Source organism: Panthera leo, chromosome E1 (assembly GCF_018350215.1).
Source record: "Panthera leo isolate Ple1 chromosome E1, P.leo_Ple1_pat1.1, whole genome shotgun sequence".
NCBI lineage: Eukaryota > Metazoa > Chordata > Mammalia > Carnivora > Felidae > Panthera > Panthera leo.
The window spans coordinates 54642205-54664274 of NC_056692.1; the positions used below are offsets into that span (position 1 = coordinate 54642205).

Sequence of the window (22070 nt, forward strand, 5' to 3'; positions counted from 1 at the left end):
TGGCACAGAACTAAACACACACACACACAACAAATACACTCACTCGCACAGGTGATTGCTTGTTTTTGTTGTTGTTGTTATTTTCTTTCTTTCTTTTTTTTTTTTTTTACCTATACACCTTGTTCTTCTGTGTCTTCATACCTTTGTACAAGCTCTTCCCTCTACCAGAATGTGCTTTCTTCTCTCCTTGGTGGAATCAAACCCTGATATCCATTCCTCAAGGCTCAGCTCCAACATTGTGTTTTCTGGGGGATTCGCCGGTTCTGCAGCCAACTCGGTCACCCCCGAGCCACCAGAGCACTTTGTCCCTGACTCCGTTACTGAGCTTCCAACACTGGATGGAGGTCTGGTCTGTGGCTCATCCAGAGCAGAGACTCAGGCAGCCTGATGAGGGTGGGGCGGGGGAGGGGGCGGCGAGCAACTCAGGGCAGAGAGCCTGTCACACCCTGGTTTTGCTGCCTGCCTTCCTCCCTGTTGTCTGAGCTCTTCAGAAGAGAGGATTCTGGCTCAAGCTTCAAATCAAGACCAGTTGTGCCGGCTTGAAAATGATGCTGATATCTGAACCCCAGCTGAACTGAGTGGGTCTCAGCTGGGGTTTAAGCTCCTTAAAAATCCCTCAGGAATTCATGCATTTATGTGTGTGTGTATACATGTGTGCATGTTTGCGTTTATTCATCAGCTATCTATTCATCCATCCAACCATCCATCCATCCATCTGTCCGTCCACCCACTTGTCCATCTACCATCTATTTACCGATCTATCTGCTGGGGTGACAAACAATGCCTGAAAACAGACACTGTTTGTGCAATTTTTGTTTTCTTTCCCTGACACCTAACTTAGTACCTGCCAGGTAACATAACTTTAAAAAAAATTCTTTTTTGACTGAAACAGTGTCCTGATGAATGAAAGACCCTGACATTTCCCTCGGGACGGACCCAGTCTGAGTCTCACCCAGGTCCTACAGGTACTCTGTCCAGAAGCCCCTGCCCATGCACTCATTTTGGAGGGCAGGGAGGAACAGAACTGGGAGCAGCCACATGTCCTGCCCACCTGGCTTGTCTCCTGATCCTCAGCTGATTGCAGCCGCCCTCTGGGGACTTGAGCTGAGCTCAGAGTCAAACTGCCTTCTATTGTTCTAAATCATTCTTTTTTAGTTTCTCTCATCTACTTCCGTTAATTTATTTTTTCTTCACTGACTTCCTAATTTTATTAATTAGAAGAAAATCAGTGCCTTCTTTGGGAGCATATGGCTGACGTCATCATGTGTCTTCCGTGATTTGTGGAAGCAAAGCATCCCACTGTCCAGGGTGCTATTGCAATTGTGTGTGAGGACTTGGGGAGCCAGCTGCCAGCAAACCAGGTGACCCAGTGCAGGAGGGAAGGGACACCAGAGCCTCAGAGTTGGGTCCAAGGGGAGGATGGGCACACGTTGGGTTTGCACGTGGGGAAGAATCAGTGCTCAGGGCTCACACCCAGCCTCGCTGGCCATACAGCTCCATCCTGAACCTCCTTCCAGGCAGCCCACCTCAGTGCACCCCAGACCACCCTCCCCCTCCGTTGGTCCTGGTCCAGCCCAGATCCTGACCCGCTGCCACTCTCTCTCAGGGTCCCCCTGAGGTCCTGAGTCCTTCTGAGGCAGAGGTACTATGGGGAGATTATACTTTCCTTTCAGCCCTATTGTGTCCTAGATGTTTCTTCCATCACTCTTGGGTGTATTTCCCCTGGGTGTGGGCTGTGGGCCACATCCCAGCCCCAAGCTGCTTATGCTAATGATTCCTACGTGATGTTCCCACAGGTGTCCCCTCCTCTGACTGTCCCCTGCTCCCTTTCCCTCTCCTCTCTGAATCAATTCTTTTGTCTCCTGTTTTTCTTTTACGTTTTCCGTGTTTGTGAGTTTGATTCTACTTCTTGGGAGTGTTTGGTTTGCTTTCGTGTGTTTACTTTCTCTTCCAATCTTTGCATGAAATATTTAGTTTAGAAATTTTATTCCCTGCTTGTGGATGTGTTCAAAACTCTCATTTGTGGTCATGTTTTGGTTTGGTCTGGTCCAGTTTGGTCCTTCCCTTTCATATTACACACCTGCCTCAAGTGTCTGATCATTGTTTGTTATCTGATTGTAAGTGAGATTGAGCCAAAACGTAGTTGATTGGGGTTCTTAGTATGTAGGTGCAAAACAGCATGTGAAACAGGTGTGTGGTATTGTGCCAAGGTCTTTGAGCCTTCCAACCCTTCTTGATATACAGGCTATGCTTTCACATGAGAGGCTGAGGGATCTTCTAAATCCAGAATGAAGATCGCTAGCTGCCTTAGTTTCCCCAAATATTGTATGCAGTTAAAGAGCATCCTGGGGGATGGGACTGTTTGTTTCTGGATTGGGGTACTGGTCGCATGGGTGTATTTTATTTGTGCAAGTGTATTGGTCTTTGCACTTCTGTTGTGTGCACTCTCTGTGTGGATTTTATACTCCAATAAAAAGCTTTTAAATTTTGCTGCGGAAATCTTTCCAAGCCATTACATCTGTACTTATGTAATCCTTAAATAGTTGCTTTAATGTTCCATTGTGATTGTAACATAATTACCTAGTCATGTAGGGATGGTGGCTGAGCCCATTTCCAGCTTTTTGTTCTTGAACATCTATGCTGCAGGCTTCCAGCTCAGGTAAGATGACGTCAACACACTCCACAGACCTCTCCCTAGACTACAGTAAAAGCCCAGACAGAATATGTAGAGCCACTATCTGAGTATTCCGCAGAATGAACTGTAACAGGAATTGGGGAAGGAAACCAGACCAAGTATAGGACCAATCCAGCAGTGAGTTTTCTGATTATATTTCCCACTATATCCTCCTGCCTGAGCGGGAACCTTGCAGCCCACATCCTGAAAGTGCATGCTCAGCAGGGACCCTAAGAGCCCAGGATGAGCAGAAAAATGAAACCCTAAGGGAAGAGGGGGTCAAATTGCCAGAGTTTTCTTGGTGTTCGTGTTTTCTTTCCCTCCCACGATGTCCCCAGGGAGCAAGCCTCAGGACAGAAGCTGCAATTCCACCTGCAGCCGCTAGGGGTCGACTGCTGGAACTCTGAAGGGGGAAGGTCTTTGCTGCCCAGAAGAGCTTGGGCCCCAAGAGTGGGGAGAGAGAGAGGAATACCAGTGCATCTTCTCTCTTTGTTCTTCTGCTGCTTGGCCCTGGATGCAAACCCAGTCACAGGAAGTACACAGCAGACTGGGGAGAGAAAATCTTCAGCTCTCTAAGTTTCCTAGCCAAAGGACCAGGAAAGGAGGAGGTGGCGGTTCTGAAAGCTGGGAGGGAATGGGGGGGGGGAATGGAGAAGAGAAAGCAGCTGAAGAAAGGGACGTTTGATCTCCCAGGATCGCGCCCCAGTGTGGGCTCCCGATCAGACCCTGGGGAGAATACTGGAGTTTGAGACTTGGTGAAGGCCATCGCCAGTCACAGACTGGCCACTAGATGGCGCACATGGGGCATCTGGGAGCGCCTGCAAGGCTCCAGAAAACACCTGCAAGGCTCCAGAAAGCTGAACCAGCGCACGCAGGAACCACAGTCCACAGAAGCCACATCAGCACTTGAAGTCCTAATCTCACCAGCTGGACTGCCTGCCATTAAAGAAACGGAAGTCAGAGTGAAAGACCTGTCCCGCGAGGTGATAGCATTGCTTTGCATGTTTGTGGTGGTGGTTCTGTGAAATGATCCGTGTGTTAAACACATAGAACCGAACAGCACCACAAAGTTGTACCGTATGTAAGATTTGAGAAGTAGCAAAAACAGCAAGAAAAACGTTTGAAACTCTTCACTTTAAGTGTATGTGGTTTATTTTATCTTAATTACACCTCAGTCGACCTTGAGAAAGGAAGGGAGGGAGGGAAAAGTTTGAGGAGAGGCCAATGTTCCCGCTCACCACCCCCACATAAATTCAGGGCTCACTGGGGCCCCAATCCCAGGAGAAGGCTCAGCCCAGCCCTCACACGTGAACACAAACAGAGCTACACAGGCTGAAGGCAGGCCGCCCCAAGATGGGCCACTTTGAGCATGAAGATTGTTCATAGGTAATGGCAGTCAAGACCCTGCTGTCTGCAGAAAAACTCTGCCCCTCCCTTTACTATATAGAAGAACCTAAATTGAGAGTCTTTGCAGAATAAGAGTTATTACCAGGAATAAATCTTATCTGAGTAACCCAACTACATAACAGGGCAAGCATTTGTGTAGCAAACACTTACTGGTTTTCATTTTCCCATGAAATCCTTTCTTTCCCTTTGAAGTCCCAGACTCCTGCCCCTTCTCCTTAATTCAGGATGACACACCCCATTATGCCTGATTGCCCTGTCTGTGTGGGTTCCCCACACATATACTATTCAGCTGGATTTTCTCCTGTTAATCTGTTTCATGTAAATTCGAATATTGGTCCAACCAGAGGAAACTTGAAGGGGCCAGGAACACTTCCTCCTCAAGAACGGGATGGGATATCCTTGCTCCTGGACAGCTGGCGTAGTCGGCAGGACTAGCTGGACACCGCTCACCCCGGACTCTGACACAGCTGAGACGTCCCTGGGACATCTGACAGATAGCTGGCAGAAGGTAAGATTTCTCATCATGTCAGCCTCCTGGAATCGCCATCTATAGAGGCTGAGAAAACGAGAGTGAAAAGTCTTTTTTCTCTCTCCATTCAGATGAACAGGAGAAAATATTTGTGGACCTAGTTCCTTGGGCTTAGTGGCTTTGTGGTTCAACCAGTTCAATTTGGCTGAGTGTCCTTTCATTACTGATCCATTTCATCCCAGAAATGCTCTTTGTTTTCCTCTGTCTATATGATTTCTGATGTTTGTCATCTGTTGCTAAGGGACATCTTGGAAGGCAGAGCTGCAAAATTGGTGGACACAAGTCGAGCACTTAAAAGCTGTTTGAGCTCTTGTCACCTGAAGAGGATTCCCATGATAGGATGAGCTGGTCATGGAATGGGGTAGACTGACACTAGGTCACCCACCAGCCTCAAGAAACCTCCATGCGAGCAGGTACACTGTAAACAACACACAGTCCCCAGCCCCATGACACATCCCTCTTAGGTGTTATTGTGGCTCCAGGAGGCCCAAGGCTTAGATAAAGCTCTTAGATTTTCCCTTTTGCTTTGTTCTATGTCCTAAGAGTTTGGCTTTATGGCCAGTGAGAATTTTCTCTTTGGTCTTTAAAAAACATTTTTTTGCGGGGGGGGGGGGTTGCCTGAGTGGCTCAGTCGGTTGAGCATCCGACTTCAGCTCAGGTCATGATCTCGCACTTCACAAGTTCAAGCCCCGCGTTGGGCTCTGTTCTGACAGCTCAGAGCCTGGAGCCTACTTAGGATTCTCTCTCTCTCTCTCTCTCTCTCTCTCTGCCCCTCCCCCACTCATACTTTGTCTCTCTCTCTCTCAAAAATAAATAAAACATTAAACATTTTTTTTAAGTTCATTTACTTAGTTTTGACAGATAGCATGAGCAGGAGAGAAAGAGAGAGAAAGAGAGAGAGAGAGAGAGAGAGAGAGAGAGAGAGAGAATCCCAAGCAGGCTCCACACTGATAGTGCAGAGCCCGATGCAGGGCTTGAATTCATAAAACCACAAGATCATGACCTGAGCCGAAACTGAGAGTCAGACGCTTAGCCAACTGAGATACCCAGGCACCCCTCTCTTTGGTCTCCACCATCCAGAGGGAGCACTTACTGGGGTACACCTGGTGACCAGTCAAATAGGCTGGGTGTCTGAATCTCTTTCTCTGTATCAGGCTGTGCCAGTCCTCAGGGGTCAATGTCATGAGAGGTTTCAGCCCATGAGAACCTTTATGTCCCAACCCACATTGCTTGTCAATGCTGGAAAGCCCCATTCCAGAAGCACTGATGTGATGTCACTCATTAGTGGGTCTGTGACCGGAGGCATCTCACGTTTTTGTGGGAGACTGGAGACACCATTTCCACTACCCCATCTTACCTCTTGTGCACTGAAGGCCTTGGCTTTCTTAGTTCAATGTCAGGAGTAAACTTTTGGATCATGGAGACTGCATCACCTCTGCCCTCTTTGGTCACCTCTTGTGACCTGAGTTAAGTTGCGAAAAGTCTTACTGGTTTGAGTTGCTAGTAATAGATACTGCCCATTAATGGCCGGATGATGGAGGTTCCTTTAGGATGTGCTCTATTCTGAAAAAAATATATAATTTATAAAGAACTTTCAATTGTCCTATTATTATCATGGCTAGCTTTAAGGACTCCCTTGACAAGACGGAAGAAGTTCTACTTTAAGACAAAATAAGTGTCCACATACAGTGTAAATTCCCTTTGTTTCTTCCTTTGTTTGTTTTAAGTTCATTGAATTGTTCACTGTCACTACAGTTATTTTTTTTTAATTCTGTACATTATTCAGTGCTCATAAGTGGACTCTAAATCCCCTTCATGTATTTTGCCCTGTCCCGCATCCACCTCCCCTCTGGGAACCATCCAATTGTTCTTTGTAGTTAAGAGTCTTTGTGATTTTCTGGTTTGTCTCTTTTTGTTGTTGTTGTTGTTTTTGTTGTTCATTGGTTTCATTTCATTTTCTTAAACTCTGGCCTCATGTGCCTGTTGTAACCTCCCTTTCCCTACTGGATTTATAGAGATTACTCTGGCCTGATCTCTAGGTCCAACGTATCCAGGATGCTCCTATAAATGCTAAAAGCCAGAACGTGAATTTAACAAAAGCATCCGAGACTGGTAATAAGACTCGCTTTGCTCCCACCTTCCAGGGCTCTGTAACAAGACTCTGTCAGACTAAGGAATTCTTTTCTTTTTTTTACATTTACTTATTTTTGAGAGGCAGAGAGAGACAGCGTGAGCAGGGGAGGGTCAGAGAGAGAGAGAGGGAGACACAGAATCAGAAGCAGACCCCAGGCTCCGAGCTCACCACAGAGCCTGACGCGGGGCTCGAACCCACAAACTGTGAGATCATGACCTGAGCCGAAATCGGACGCTTAACCAACTGAGCCACCCAGGTGCCCTCAGACTAAGGAATTCTTATACAATATGTTTGCAGGTGTATCCTAGACATGCCACAAAAAATTCATATCCCCTGGACAGCAGCAGAGCTTTTAAATTATAAAGCCCCTTACCTCTACTCTCAGAAGCTCCCACATAACTTAGAGAGAATTTACAAAGTTATTTGACTATATTTATAACCTTCCCTTCACAGAGGAAACAAATGACCAAATTTCTCCTAAGCCCTCCTACAAATGGTCAGTTGAAGGCCAATATTGAGGGGCTTATAGAAGCCCCACTTACATTTTGTATCTAGAATAAAAGGCTTTTGTTAAAATGCTTTTGACGGACTTAACAAAGGCATACAACTATTGGTTTCCATTTTAGCTAAAATTCTCCCTCATATAGAGAAGCAAATTTAGTTAAAAAGAAGGGGCAGTTGCTTGGTATTCAGGCTGTAATCCAGGTCTTGAGGAATTAGGAACAATGGTTCTTATTTTGCAAATCTCTACAAAACCAGAACTACAACTCCAGGGACAAATAAAAGCCCACTTAGCTCTATCGATCTCCAAACCTTGCCTGTTCCTTTCAGAATGTTTGTGAATATTATAAAATATCAAGATGTTGGAGGGAAAATGTTCTGTTATTTTTTTTTTAATTTTTTAACGTTTATTTATTTTTGAGACAAAGAGAGAGCATGAATGGGGGAGGGTCAGAGAGAGAGGGAGACACAGAATCTGAAACAGGCTCCAGGCTCTGAGCGGTCAGCACAGAGCCCGACACGGGGCTCGAACTCACGGACTGCGAGATCATGACCTGAGCCGAAGTCGGACGCCTAACCAACTGAGCCACCCAGGCCCCCCTCTGTTATTTTTTTTTAAGGTAAATTTTAAACAGCAATTACCCTGAAATTCTAGAAAAAAATTTATATTCTTTTTAAAATATTTATTTTTGGGAAAGTGCATGCAGAGGACGGGCAGAGAGATGGGGACAGAGGATCGGAAGCAGGCTCTGCACTGATAGTCTGACGGCAGAGAGCCCCATGCGGGGCTCGAACTCACAAACCAGGAGATCATGACCTGAGCTGAAGTTGGACACTCAGCTGACTGAGCCACCCAGGTGTCCCCCAAATTTTTATATTCTTCCTATCTCCCATGAAAGTATAAATCTTACCATGTCTTTGAAATGTAAACACAGCCCACAATCTCCTGAGAATGAAGAACAAGAAAAAATAAAGAGGGAAAGTGGCCCTTTTAAAATACAAACTGCTGGCAGGACTCATGTGCCCAGACTCCAGCCCCTCTGATGATAGGCAGAGAGGCTCCAAGGATCCTCCCTGGAGAAAAGTGAGACCCTTGCTCTGTGCTTTTGTGATATAAATTCTCTACCCCCATTTTCACTAAGATCTAAGGGCCATTTTTTGACATGTGAACTTTAGGGAAAAGTTTTTCACTAAAACAAAACAAAAAAATAGAGGGAAGTATTTAAAAATTGGGCCTGTCATGTCTTCTCCACAAGGATTAGTAGAAACAAAATTAAGATTTTGTTTGCATCTTGTCTGTGTAGTGTGTGTGTGTGTGTGTGTGTGTCCATGTATGTTGTAAATGTGAGATATTTTCTCTACCTCTGGGCGGTACTGTTAAAATTAATTTGCAAAAGAACTCTATTTAGGTAGTTTGAAGGCAAGCACTCGTAAGGATTGGGCATTCTAAAACTCAGAAAGGTAAAAACTCGCCCAAACGTGTTTCAAATTCACACGATCTGGGAACATATTTGGTAGTAAAGCTAATTTAAGGTTGATTTACTTAAAATAGATATGTCTGTAGATCTCTCAGTTTTAAATATAAAACTTCTATTCTGCTTGTATTTACTAAAAGTCAAGTGAGGTTGTGGTATGGCTATTGCAAACTTGATCAGGAGAAAAAGAAACCTTAGAATAATCGGTGTTTTTGCCATATGCCTCATGAAGCTTAGGTGCAGTCTGAGCATAATTGTTAAAAACAAGTTAAATTATATAGCCGTAAATATGGTAAAATAAAGAACATCAGTTTATCCACTTTTGTCTTATTATAGCAAAATTAAAGATGTATTTCAGCCTGTTAGTAAATAGATTTCATGTTTTATGAAAAAATGAAAAAAATCACTTGTTTCTAAAAATTATAAAATATATTCATAAATTTGCCAATCTAAAGGATTCTTGTGTAACCAAGTTACAGTTGCTTACTACTTAGTTTTCAATAGAAATTAAGAATTCTAATAAATTCTAATAAAGAATAAAGAATTCTAATAAATGTGGGGTGCCTGGGTGGCTCAGTCTGTTAAGCATTCGACTCTTGATTTCAACTCAGGTCGTGATCTCCCAGTTTTGTGACTTTGAGCCCCGCATCAGTCTCTCTCTCTCTCTCTCTCTCTCTCTGCCCCCCCACCCCTTGTGCTGTCTCTGTCTCTCTTACAGTAAAAATAAAAATCTTAAAAAAAAAAGAATTCTAATAAATGTAATTAAGACTACTGGACATAATAAAGGAAACAACTCTGTATATGAAGGAAGTAAGATATGTGTTTTTGGTAAGAAAAAGTATGAAGAATGAAAAGACACATTTGTTGAGGGAAAAGAAAATAATTTTGTCTACAGAGAGACCAGCTATTTCAAGAGGAAACATTTAGGGCAAAATCTGAATGCAAAAAAAGAGAAAGTTCTAGAAGGTTAACGAAGACAGAATCTTTGGAAAGAACTTTTATATGCAGCCAATACTGGCTAAGATTATGATAAATTTAAAGAAGTAAATGAGTTTTAACACAAAAAGCACACAGGTGAAAAGTTTTTGTTTCCTCTTTTTAGAAGTACAGAGTTTTCTTCAGCTATTAGACCCTCTCCCTAAGAAATTGCAAGCAAAACTTTTTCTTCATATTTTAAATTATCTGCCTGAAAATCCATGATTGTGCTTACCAAAATAATCCCTATGTTTATCAGTTTTCGATTACATAAGAAAACTGAGTCTTAATATTCAAGGTGTTAAATTTTGCTCACAACTATGTAACCTTCTGTATTTGCCTTGAATATTTTTAAAAATACTTTTTAAGTTTATTTTTACTTCTTTTGAGAGAGAAAGAGAGAGAACAAGCAGCTTAGGAGCAGAGAAAGAGGGAGACAGAATCCAAGCAGGCTCCCCACTGTCAGCGCAGAGCTTGACAACGTGGGGCTTGAACTCGTGAACCATGACGTCATGACCTGAGCCAAAGTCGGACACTTAACTGACTGAGCCACCCAGGCACCCCTAGCAAAGCAGGTTTTAAGGAGTCAAATGCAATTTTTGTTGTACTTATGGAAATAGTCAGGCCAAGTTTTATGGGAAATGACTTATTTTGCAAACAAATTAGTGTTAATTTCATTATCTTTGGTCAAAGAAGTGATTATAGTGAGAAAATATGTTTCAATAACACATCTTCGTACATTTTAGATTTTATTATTACTCATTACATACTGGATTAGGTCCTGATTTCTTCTAGTGTCTTCCACCACCAGGCTACAACATTCCAAACCGACATTCTGAGGTTTCTCCCACCTTTCTGACTTGGAATCCTTTGAGAACTAAAATTGCCCTTCTCCTGAGGTTCTGCTAAATGTAAACCACTTACCTAAACCTGGAGAAATCCACAAGAACTCAGAACCTACACAATCTTTGTGCCTATCGCTCAACAAGCCAAGCAGAGATCACCAGAGACATTTGAACTACAAACCCAGGGGACCTGTCTGACTGCACAGCCTGCCCTCACTCTATCTGAGATGCTTCGAGTCCAACATCTAGAAGTCTGCTCCACTGGCTGCCCTCACAACTCGGAAACTGGTTTAACATTTGATCCAGTCATGACCCATTGGGTTCCTCTTGTTTCCATAGAAAAGCCTCTTGTTTCTTACCTGATTACTTGGACCACAGGCCTAACATTGTGAATCCACCTGCATCACTGCCTTCTGGAATGTGTTTGCCTAAATTGACCTATCATCCGGATGAATAGACCAGTTCAGTTGGAAGAAACACGTAGCAGCTGAACTGTTAATGTGTGCAACTGCAGAGAAGCTTACATTTAAATTTGATCTGGGTAACCCATCTCTCTGGCAGGACTGACATTTGTGCACCAAACATTTACTGGTTCCTTCCCTTTGCAATCTCAGTCCCCTACCCCCTTCTGCTTAATTCGGGATGACATTTGTATCTCTTTTGCCTGACTGCCACGTCTGTGTGGACTCCTTGCACATATGCTATTAGATTTGATTTTCTCTTGTTAATGTGTCTCATGTCAGTTTGAGTCTTAGTCCAGCCAGAAGGACCTTGAGGGGGACAGGGATTCTTGCTCCCCTTCCCTCCTGGGGCTGGCCCGCCACGCCCTCTCCCACTCCTTTGGCAAAGCCCTGGGCTGCTCCACTTCCAAGCCCCCCACCCCTGCAAGGCCTTCTGAGGGTGCAGGTGGCAGGGAGAAGACCCCATGGTCTTTGTCTACGGAAGACTAGAGTGGTGGAGGCAGGTGGACTGGGATCCCTGGGCTCAGGGACCATGTGTTGGGACAGATTGACTTTAGGGGTAAAGATGACAAGAAATGGCATTTGGAGCACATCTGAGCTGCTAACAGGGTGGACAGCTGTACAAAGGGGCCAATACCACTGAAGTGGAGAACTAGGCTGGGAGATGGGGGGGAGGGCAGGAAGTAGGTGTGCACAGAATGGATGTGGTGCTACAGAGTGGCAGGGGCAGGGACCCTCCCTGGAGAGAAGGTCTTCAGAGTCAGACTCCAGGGGATGCTGAGTTGAGGGGCTAGAGCAAGGGAGGGGACACCTCATCAGGTCAGCTATACGCTCCCAACCGACGGCACTGCTCTTTAACTACTTAACGAAATAAGGAAGTAACTGAAGCAAAAATTGAGGGGAAGTAGATGAGAGAAACTATAAAAGAATAATTTAGAAGAAGAGAAGGTAGGTTGCATCTGTGCTCAGTTCAACTTTCTGGAAGGCAGCTGGCATTTGCTGAGCACCAGGGAGACAAGCCAGGCAAGCAGGACATGTGGCTGCTCCCAGTTCTGTTCCTTCTCGTCGTCCAAGGTGAGTGGGGCAGGGGCTTCAGGACCAAGTACCTGGAGGACCTGGGTGAGACTTAGACAGGGGCTTTCCTGGAGAAAATGGCAGGGCCTTTCATTCATCAAGATACTTTTTCATTGAAAAGATGAGAAAAAATTTTTTTTGAAATCTAACTTCTTTTTTTAACATTTATTTATTTTTGAGAAAGAGACAGAGAGAGACAGGGCATGAGCAGGGGAGGAAAAGAGAGAGAGGGAGACACAGAATCCAAAGCAGGCTCCAGGCTCTGAGCTGTCAGCACAAAGCCCCACATGGGGCTCTAACTCACGAACTGCGAGATCATGACCTGAGTCGAAGTCGGATGCTTAACCGACTGAGCCACCCAGGTGCCCCTAAAAAATTTGTTTTAAGTTTTGTTACCTGAGAGGTACTAAGTTAGGTGTTGGGGAATGAAAAGAAAAATAAATAACATAAATGGTGTCTGTTTCTAGGGCACTGTTTGTCAACCCTGGCAGATAGATTGATAGATGTTAGATGGATGGATGGATGGATGGATGGAAGGAAGGAAGGAAGGAAGCACGGATGGATGGACGCATGGATGGATAGATGACAGATACATACATGCACTCATATATGCACATATACATAAATAATTGCTGAGGAACTTTTAAGGAGCACAGATGATCAGGTTCCAGCTGAGACCCACTCAGTAAAGGTGGGATTCAGACATCAGGATCATTTAAAAGCCTAAACAACTGGTCTTAACTTGTAGCTCGAGCTGGGAACCTCTCTCCTGAAGAACTCAGACTACAGCTCAGAAGACAGGCAGCAAAACCAGGGTGTGACAGGCTCTCTGGAGAGTTCCTCAACCCCACACATCAGCCTGCCTGAGTCCCGGCTCTGGATGATCCAAAGACAAGACTGTTGGCCAGTGTCATTAGCTCAACAGGCAAGACACTTTGAGTGTGTCACCGGGGAGGGAAGATCAGAGATGAGAAGGTGACTATTTGTGGGCTGGATGTCAAATCCTTGGATGCAGCTGATGCTTGATGCTCAGAGAAGACAGTAGCTAGTGCAGGACCATTTGGCTGTCCCAGCTCTGTTCCTTCTCATCCTCCAGAACCACAGGGCTTGGAGTAGGATGCAGAGAGTGACTCTTCTAGGCAGGAGGTTATCATGAGAAATAAAATGACCCCATTTACTCATCCACTGATGTTATAGAAACATGGAAGTACAAGGTATGTAGGTAAAAAACAAGCAATCACCTGTGCGAATGAGTGTGTTTGGTGTGTGTGTGTGTGTGTGTGTGTGTGTGTGTGTATGTGTGTGTGTATGTGTGTGTGTGTGTATGTGTGTGTGTGTGTGTGTGTGTGTGTGTGTGTGTTTAGTTCATGTCATTTTGGAGGCTGAGGGTTTATAGGTGTGTGGGGGCTAGAGTGTCAGGGGCATGGATGGGGAGGGGGCCACGCTGTCTCACCAGCTCTGGGATTCATAAATACACCCGTGGCTGCAGTGTGTGCTCTGAGCTACCTGGAAGAGGTGCTTCTTGAGGGAGGGCAGGGGACGGTGGTCAGTAGGATGGCAAGTGAGTGGAAGCCGCTATATTGGGCAGTTAGGAGACCCAAGGAGGATGCCCAAGAGGGGTGACAGCAAAAGAAATTCTGCGGGAGATGAATGGACAGGAGGGATGTGGTGATTAGACAGAGGGCAAAGGTTCCTGGCTGGTATTCAGGGCAGGGCCAGAAGCTGCAGCAGCCCCTGGGTCAACTCTGGGCCAAGGGAGGACGAGGTGCATGTTGGTTTCTGTTTTCCAGGCCACTTCACCTGCTTGGAGAGAATGGTGAGAGGCAGAGAGGGGGGCACTCTGACCACATCCTGTGAGTATAGCCCAGGATGGGAATCCTACAGGAAGTGGTTGTGTCGCGGGAAGAATTGGAATTCCTGCAAAATCCTTGTTAAGACCACTGGGTCAGAGAAACTGGTGAAGAAGGGCAGAGCGTCCATCCAGGAAAATCGTAGCCGACGCATATTCACCGTGACCTTGGAGGATCTCCGTCGGGAAGACGCAGACACCTACTGGTGTGGGATTGAGCGAACCGGCAATGACCTGGGGTACAAATTTTCTGTGGTTGTTGACCCAAGTAAGTACTACCCCTCCTGTGCTCTGGGGCCCTGGGGCCCACCCCCAGAGGAGTCAGGACTGTTTCTCTGACTTTCCAGGTAGATGGAGAGGAGTCTCAAAACTCTCCTGAGGCTATACGTGTGTGTGTGTGTGTGTGTGTGTGTGTGTGTGTGTGTGCTTATGTGAGCGTGTGTGTGCATATGCAAGGGTGTATGGGGGGCGCCAAGAGTCTGAGAAAGACTGGAAGAAAAGGTGAGCCCCCACAACTCCACATGTCTCCATCTGCTCTCTCCAGAGGGAGCAGAGAAGGACAGAGTTGGCCAGGATGAGCTTGTCCAGGGAAGACAGCTCCTCTTTTCCTGGTCACATCCCATCCTGCGTGGGACATCATCAGGCATACAGAGAGGAGTGGGGAGCCAGAAAGACATGATCCTGAAGGTCTTAACTACAGGACAAGAGACCTTCTCCCTGTGCCCTCTTTCCCCCCCTCCCCCTTCTGGCAACGTCAGCACAAAGGAGTAAGCACGGGACTGTGCACACAGTTCTGGGAGAAGGGAAGGTAGGTTCCACCATGGTGCGGGCACCCTCTCTTCTGGCTGCTTCTATCCTTGGAGGGAACCCTGGGCTCCCCTGCAGCTGCCCCAGAAGCACTATGTCCTCCCTAGAGACAGGCCTGGAAGGAGAGTCAGGCTATAGCCCCCGCCCTACTGCTCCACCTCTGGACCCCTGAATCTTGTCTCCAACACACAAACATACAGACACTAGGTAGGTAATACATCTGCTACTCAACACTCCATTTCTAAAGAGACAAAAGTCTCTTAAAACTTAGCATATGCACATATGGTATGCGAAAGTGTGGAGTGTGGAGGTATGCTTGTGTAGAATGTTCCAGAAATTAACTGAAAAAGACAAAAGTAGGGAGATGTGTGCATGAGTGGAGGAGGAGTTGGTGCCAGAGAATTGGAATCTGGACCCTTGACCCAGATGACCTTCCCTGGGCAGGCCTGGAGAAGTAAGAAAGCAAGCCCTGGGGAGGCAGGAAGGACCACAGGGGGAAGCAGGGGCTGTGGGCACTCGGCAGTCCCAGGAGACAGGGGACCCTGGGCCTGCCAGCTCATGGGTCACATCGCTTCAGGGCAGCTGGCACAGAGCCTGCTTCAGGCCAGGCTGAGACTCAGAAAGGAGCCTACCTGGCTGATTTAAGGCTCCAGGGATTGGGAACATGGTTCTGACATGCTCAGCTGTGCCCAGCAGGACACTGAGATGAAACTGAATGGGAATTGCCCACATAACCAGCAACCCCAATATCTCACATGGTGGTAAACTGGTGATTCTCTGCAAATCAGTAATCGTTTGTTTGGAACAATGCCAAAAAGATGCAAGAGAAAATCAACGTGGCTGAGCAGTGGCACTAAGACAGAAAGGTTCTGCACCCCTGGGGGTGGGGTGTGGAGACCATGGGAGCTACCTGTGACACTCACAACCATGCTCTTCTCTGTGTGTTTGGCCCCTAATCCAACAGACTCTCCCAAGCCTGTAGCGAGAACAACGCTGCCCAGTTGGATTTCCTCTCGTCCATTTCCCCAGGGCATCAACAGCAGCCAGCCCATGGATTTGAATAGCCCGCTAACCAGGTGAGCAGAGCTGGACCCACGGACCTTTCCCACTGTTGCCTTGGGACAGCTCTCCTCGGGACACTCTCACAGGGACCCCCATTGGCCCCCCTGATGTTTCCTCTACTGGGGAGAAACAGCGAGGTCTCTGCTGGGTCCCCTCTTTTTCCTCTGAGTCCTTAAAGATCTCCCCTTCCCCACGAGAAACTTAAGCTAAGTTGTTCAGCTGGGCTGCAGGAGAGAAGCTTCTGGTCTCCTTCTGACCTGCCTCCCAACCCCCAAGCAGCCAAAACAGGTGCAGGTGCTTTCAGCCTCAAGTTGCCAGAAGGGAAGGGCTCTGGATTAGCTCCCTGTGGCTGCTGGAGCAAATCACCACCACCCTGGTAGCTGAAGACAAAACGATGTTATGATCTTAAAGTTCTGGAGACAAGGTCTGGGATGAGGCTCACTGGGCTAAACTCAAGGTGCTGGCAGGGCTGGCTCCTCCTGGAGGCTCTAAGGGAGAAGTGCTTCCTTGTCTTTTCCAGCTTCTGGAGGATGCTGCACGCCTGGCTCATGGTCCCTCCATCTGCACAGCCAGCAGGGGTGGTCAAGTCTTTCTCACCCTCATTACTCTGACACTGGCTCTCCCGTGTGCTTTCATTTATAAAGACACTGGTGGTTCTATAGGATCCACCCAGATATCCCAGGATCACCTCCCCATCTCAAGGTCAGCTGCTGGCAAACTTAAATCCATCTGTATCATTAATTCCCCCATGCCATGTAACATAACACATTCACAGGTCTGGGGATTAGGACATTTTTGAGGGGGGGCATTATTCTGCCCACAGACAGTCAAGCAGGTACCTGTTCCATGGATCCAGCCCTCCCCTCCCCAAGTGCTAGGGAAATGCTGGGAAGGAATGGGAAGCTGACATTTCTGCTTTCTCACATTCCCAACATGGTCAGTCGACAGGCTGGGCCATCAGTCTGAAACCCACCCCCTCCACAGGCATCCAAAGAACAATCAATTAACTCTTTCTTCAAAGGGCAAACACCCTGCCCCAGTTTCACCCCATCCGAGTTCAGGGTGAAGGTGCGTTTCCTCCCAGAAGCCCCCTTCACCGCCTCCCTTCTGGTACAGTCTCTCTTCCTTCCCTTCTCAAGGATCCTACTCCTTGGAGCTGCCCTGCTGGACTGTGTGTTCATTTATGTGTGCAGCCAGGCACTTGGTTCATGCTTCACGATCGGCCTCTGTCCTGCTCGTGACTATTTAAAGACCAGTTGTTCTGTGGAGTCAGGAGAGGAGGATGTGAAACTTTTAGGGGACTGAGGGGCACAGGAGGAAGCCTGCAGGTGGAGAGATGGGGCGGCAGCTCCACAGGAAGTGGGGCTTGGGAAAAGAGCACAGTGGGTTCAAGGATAATTTAGGAAGTACAAAGCACCGTGTCTTCTCTCTCAAGAGAACCCCCTGTGAAATGAACATGACAAATCTTGCTCAAGGCAGGTAGAAGGAGAGAACAAGGCCAGCCTGCAGGGGGTCCTGGCACTGCTTGTAGGGGAGGGGATGAGGCAGAGGTTGAGGGGGACAGATTCTGGATACTGATGGGGGACTACCAGGGGGACATATGTGAGCAAGGGCCCAATGGTGCATAGACCATGTGTCCACGTACAGGGTGCATGTGATAGTGCACCTGCTGTGCTCTACCACGTGGGGGTCAGAGTGGGGAGAGATCCCTCCCAGGAGAAGCCAGAAGGTTAACAGTTAGGTTATATGGGTGGGGTATAGGTGAAAGTGGAGAGGTAAGGCCTAGGGCAGCCCCTGAAGAAGAGAGGTTCACTCCTGTCACCATATTCTCTGCTCAGGGCCCTGCTACACAATCTTCATTTTGTGCTCTTTTTTTTTTTTTTTAATTTTTTAATGTTTATTTTTGAGAGAGAGAGAGAGGCAGAGCATGAGTGGGGAGGGGCAAAAAGAGAGGGAGACACAGAACCCGAAGCAAACTCCAGCCTCTGAGCTGTCAGCACGGACCCTGATACAGGGCTCAAACCCACAGACTGTGAGATCATGACCTGAGCCGAAGTCGGATACTTAACCAACTGAGCCACCAAGGTGCTCCTTCACTTTGTGCTCTTGAATTTGGTGAAGTTTCCCCTGCTTGGAGACCTGCTGTTACTATGATGTGGTTGAGCAGGAGTCAGGGGGACTCAGGGGGAGATAAGTCACCCTGTGCAGGAGAACCACAGCTTTCGCCCCATGGACATCCCTACACCCTCTGGGATCTGATCAGGGAACGGACAGTGATTGCAGTTCCAAGAGAGATGAGGGTTCCTGTTAGGTGAGAACTCCTCTTGTCCTTAGGAATAAACTCTATTTCCCTCACTGCCCTGCACAGATCAGCGACCCTGGCCTTCAATGTAGCAGCAGAGAATCCTCCTGTGTGGATCCTCCTGGTACCTCCTCTTCTTGCCACCCTTGAGTGGCTCTGCCAAGGATAAATAACTATTACATCGTTCAGGACTCTGGCCAATGATGGGTTTTCCAATTCCAGACAAACAAGTAAGCATAAAACCTCAATTAAACCAAAAAGCTTGAGATTGTGTCCACGTGGACAAATACCCCTGATGGGCCAGCTGCACAGAGGTCTGCCAATTCCACCTTCTGCTGCATCCGTACCTCCCAGAGAAAGAATTGCCTGAGCGTAAAAGATTGAAGGCAGGGTTGGACCATCACCCAACCCACATCTCATCTGTTTGCACTATATATTTCCTATTAAAATCTATGGCTTGCTGCGCTCTTTTGAGTTTTTTTTTTTTTGTTGTTGTTGGGAAATGATTTCAATGTTTTATATGTGAGAGGATGATCCTTTCATTCTAGGCAGTGTGAATTTAGATTACTCTAAATCCAATGTAGATTTAGATTGTTTCCAGCAACAGGGAGGTGGGAGATTAGAAAGTGAGAGGGCTGAATAAGCCCTTTTATCCCCTCAAAGAGGTCCCAACGTGGTTCCTTGTATGCAGATGCAAAATTTCACTGATGGCCAAGAGAGGTAAAGAAAAGTATAGGGATCTATGTCAGGAAATTATTTTCTGTAATTTTAAAAAGTGTATTGTGGTATATGTACACCTCAAACTTTACAAAGTCTTCACATGCTAAGTACACAGTCTAATCAGCTTTTTTAAAGCATGGAATACCTGGGTTACTGTCATCTCAAACGAGATCTTAATAGGGGTATGGATGTATGACTATAAATTTGACAAAACTCGTTGAAGTTTCTCTTTTTCCCTCTGTAAGTAATAAGTGTTTTGTGGGGAAGGGCTTTGTAACCATGTAAATACTCACCTGTCCCTTTATCTACATCAGTGGCCTCTGGGCCCAGGGGACTCGCCCAATGATCACAAGAAACAGTTCATTTCTGTCTCTTCATTTGTCCCTTGGCCCCACTGGTCTTTAGGTGCATGGGATCCAGGAGCCATTTGGACTTTTCCATATAGAGGGGACAGTCTAAGAGGCTCAGATCTGTCCCCATCACAGCTGTGATGCTGTCCATCCTCCAGGCACCTCAGACTCACCATCACCCACTCCTGGGTTTGGCCTGACCCTTGGCCTTTCCACCTCCCCACCCGCCCCTGTCACTTACCCCTCCCCCAAGCTGAGTAATGGCAAGCCCAGAATGTGCAGCTCTTTGTGTGTAACTTCGTCTACCTCACTCATCAAAAACAACACAAGCTTTTTTCTTTGATAATTTTCGAAGGTATACATGTTTCCTCTCAATAGGGGTGCAGGGGTTTTTGGGTTTTCTCTTTTCTACTTACATTCTTCCTGGGCTCTGTCTACTCTTTTTTTGTATGTATCCATATTTAATAATGAACCATTTTTATTGGAACTATAATACCATGTTGCCCCCAAATTATATGTCGAAGTCCTAATCAGGGAAGATATCAAGGACCCACCAGTTGAGAAGTCTTTCCAAGTGTCTAGAGTAATGGCAGAGGAGATTTTAGAGGCTACTTACTTACCTGGATTCCTACAGATCAGAGAATGCTAAGATGAAATGTTTAGACTAGCATGGTGTCTGTGCCCATTCTTTATAAGGTAGTCTCATATGGAATAGGAACCATATGTAAAGTGGGTACCCCAAAACATAACTGTTTACTAGACAGAAGCAACCTTGCACATCCTGGGAGGTATAGAAACTATACCAGACTTGGGATCAAAGGCTTTGTTTCCAGTTCTGGCTCAGGTGCCACTGGTTCTGTGTCTTCTGTCTGGCCTCAGTTTCCTCATGGGTAAAGTGAAGTGTTTAATGACCCATATGGTTTCTTGAGCCCCATTTGTCTAGAATCAGGGAGATACTCAGAGGACTTGTGTGTCTGCCTCACATGCAATGGTTGTCAGTGAAAGTTTTGAAACAATGTAAATCACCAGTTCCTCATCAAATTTCAATTTAGTCCTTTATATGCTTATACCAATATACGCTAAAATGGCTTTTATTTTGCTCCGAGGGTTTACACTCCATTACTACCATTATGTGTTTTGATGTTCAAATTGTCCCAGATTTGGCCAGTGGGAGCCCCTTCGAGCGGCTTCCTGTCCTTTTGATGTGTCTCTCTGGCCCTTGACCTCTTCCTCTTTTGCGACACAAGATGTCCAAGGCTCAACTTGTCAGTTCTGTGTCTCAGCCCTGGAATCAGCCACTTCTCAAAGAACTCTACTTCCTTTTAGTGGAGAATGATTTTCGAGAAGCCAAAGGCCCAGGAGCTGGGTGCTCTCTAGTTATTAGGATGTCCCTTTTCCTAGGTCCTCTGCAGATACACCTACATATACAGGTAACTGATGGAAACATACTCCCTATTGTGTTCACATCTATGGGCTTTCAGGGACAGCCTGAAACTATCAGTTCCCTGCAATGCTCCCACTTCCCAGTCAGAAGCACAGGGCTCATTCTAGTTTTCTGGTTTTCTCTATTTGTGACTCCTCTCGCACTGTGAGAAACTTGACTTCTGGAAGCTTCCGTATATTTACTTATGGGTCAATACCACTACGTGTAACCAATCTCCCTTGGAAGGTGCATCAACACCCATGCCCAGCTCTTAGGCATTTCCTCTTGTGAAGTATGCTTCTTATTTGATTTGAACTTCTTTTCTTTTCTTTTCACCCATAAGCTTTTGAAGGTGCTACTCCCTCTACAAATAAAAGTTGATATTTGCCAAAGTCTAGTGTAAGGAGGGAGGCGGCTGGGAGGGTCTGCGAGCTGGAGCAGGTGGCAGCCTGGAACCTCTCTCTTTCAATGAGGGCACGTGTCCTATTGGTTCTCAGCTCACCCACCACCACCAACCTGGTAGCTCTCTGCCTGGCAGCCTTTTGCCACTCCTTCTCCCCTCTCATCCACTCCCATCTGCTACAGCATTCTCCACTGCCTGGGGGCCCAGGTCATGTGCATCAATATGCCAAGTCTGCCATTCAGAGCATAAAGATAAAGAATTGACCACATCCAATGGTGGGGATGTGGGGTGGTCGTTTATTAACACATTGAAAGAAGGGTAGAAATTTATAATCTTTTTGGTAATATGCACCAAATTGGAAAATGTACTGACCAGTAACACAGCTATTTTTTTAAATTGGAATGTACTTTACAAGTATATCCATAAATGTGTATCAAGTCATACATGCAAGGCGATTCATTACAGAGTTGCATGTAGTTGCAAAAAAAAAAAAAACAAAAACAAAAACAAAAACCCAAAACAACGGAAATGTCCAACACAAGCAAAAACAAGTCATGATACATAAATATCATGGAATACTATGAAGCCATTAAAAACAAAAATCTATAGATATTGTTATAGAATGATTTTTAAAATACATTAAGTGAGAGAACAATATATGCTATTTTTTGGTGACGAGAGGAAAGATATACACACATATATATACTTCGGATGCATAGAGTTTTTTCAGTGGACACACACACATGCTCTTTATCTCTTACACACTCAGAGACACACACACACAGACACACACGCTGGGTACAGTCCTTACCTTTGGGTAGGGTTGTACTATAGAAGACAGAACATACTTTTCTACTTCACATTTTGTGTATTTTTAAAATTTCTCTTTCTAAAAATCCACATTAAATATAAAAATGGGCATATCTGCCCAATTTTTCACTAGCTCCCTCTTGCTGAGGAGATGCCAATGGTGCATGAGGGAAGAGTACTTCCCTGGGTCAATGGTCACCTGGACCCATGGTCATCTCCAACTCTCCTAATCCCACACCAGGCTGTGTCTGCATTGACTTGCCTGAGTT

The 22070-nt window shown here is 46.1% G+C and overlaps 1 protein-coding gene across 1 annotated transcript; it reads left to right on the forward strand.

Annotated features, from left to right (window-relative positions):
* The first annotated feature begins 12035 nt into the window (after positions 1-12035).
* On the forward strand, positions 12036-18313 carry LOC122206885 (CMRF35-like molecule 5). The gene is made up of 4 exons (XM_042916486.1): positions 12036-12075; positions 13866-14190; positions 15679-15807; positions 18162-18313. Exons 1-4 carry the CDS (start codon positions 12036-12038, stop codon positions 18262-18264), a joined length of 597 nt encoding a protein of 198 aa, XP_042772420.1. The 3' UTR covers positions 18265-18313.
* The last annotated feature ends 3757 nt before the right edge of the window (positions 18314-22070 follow it).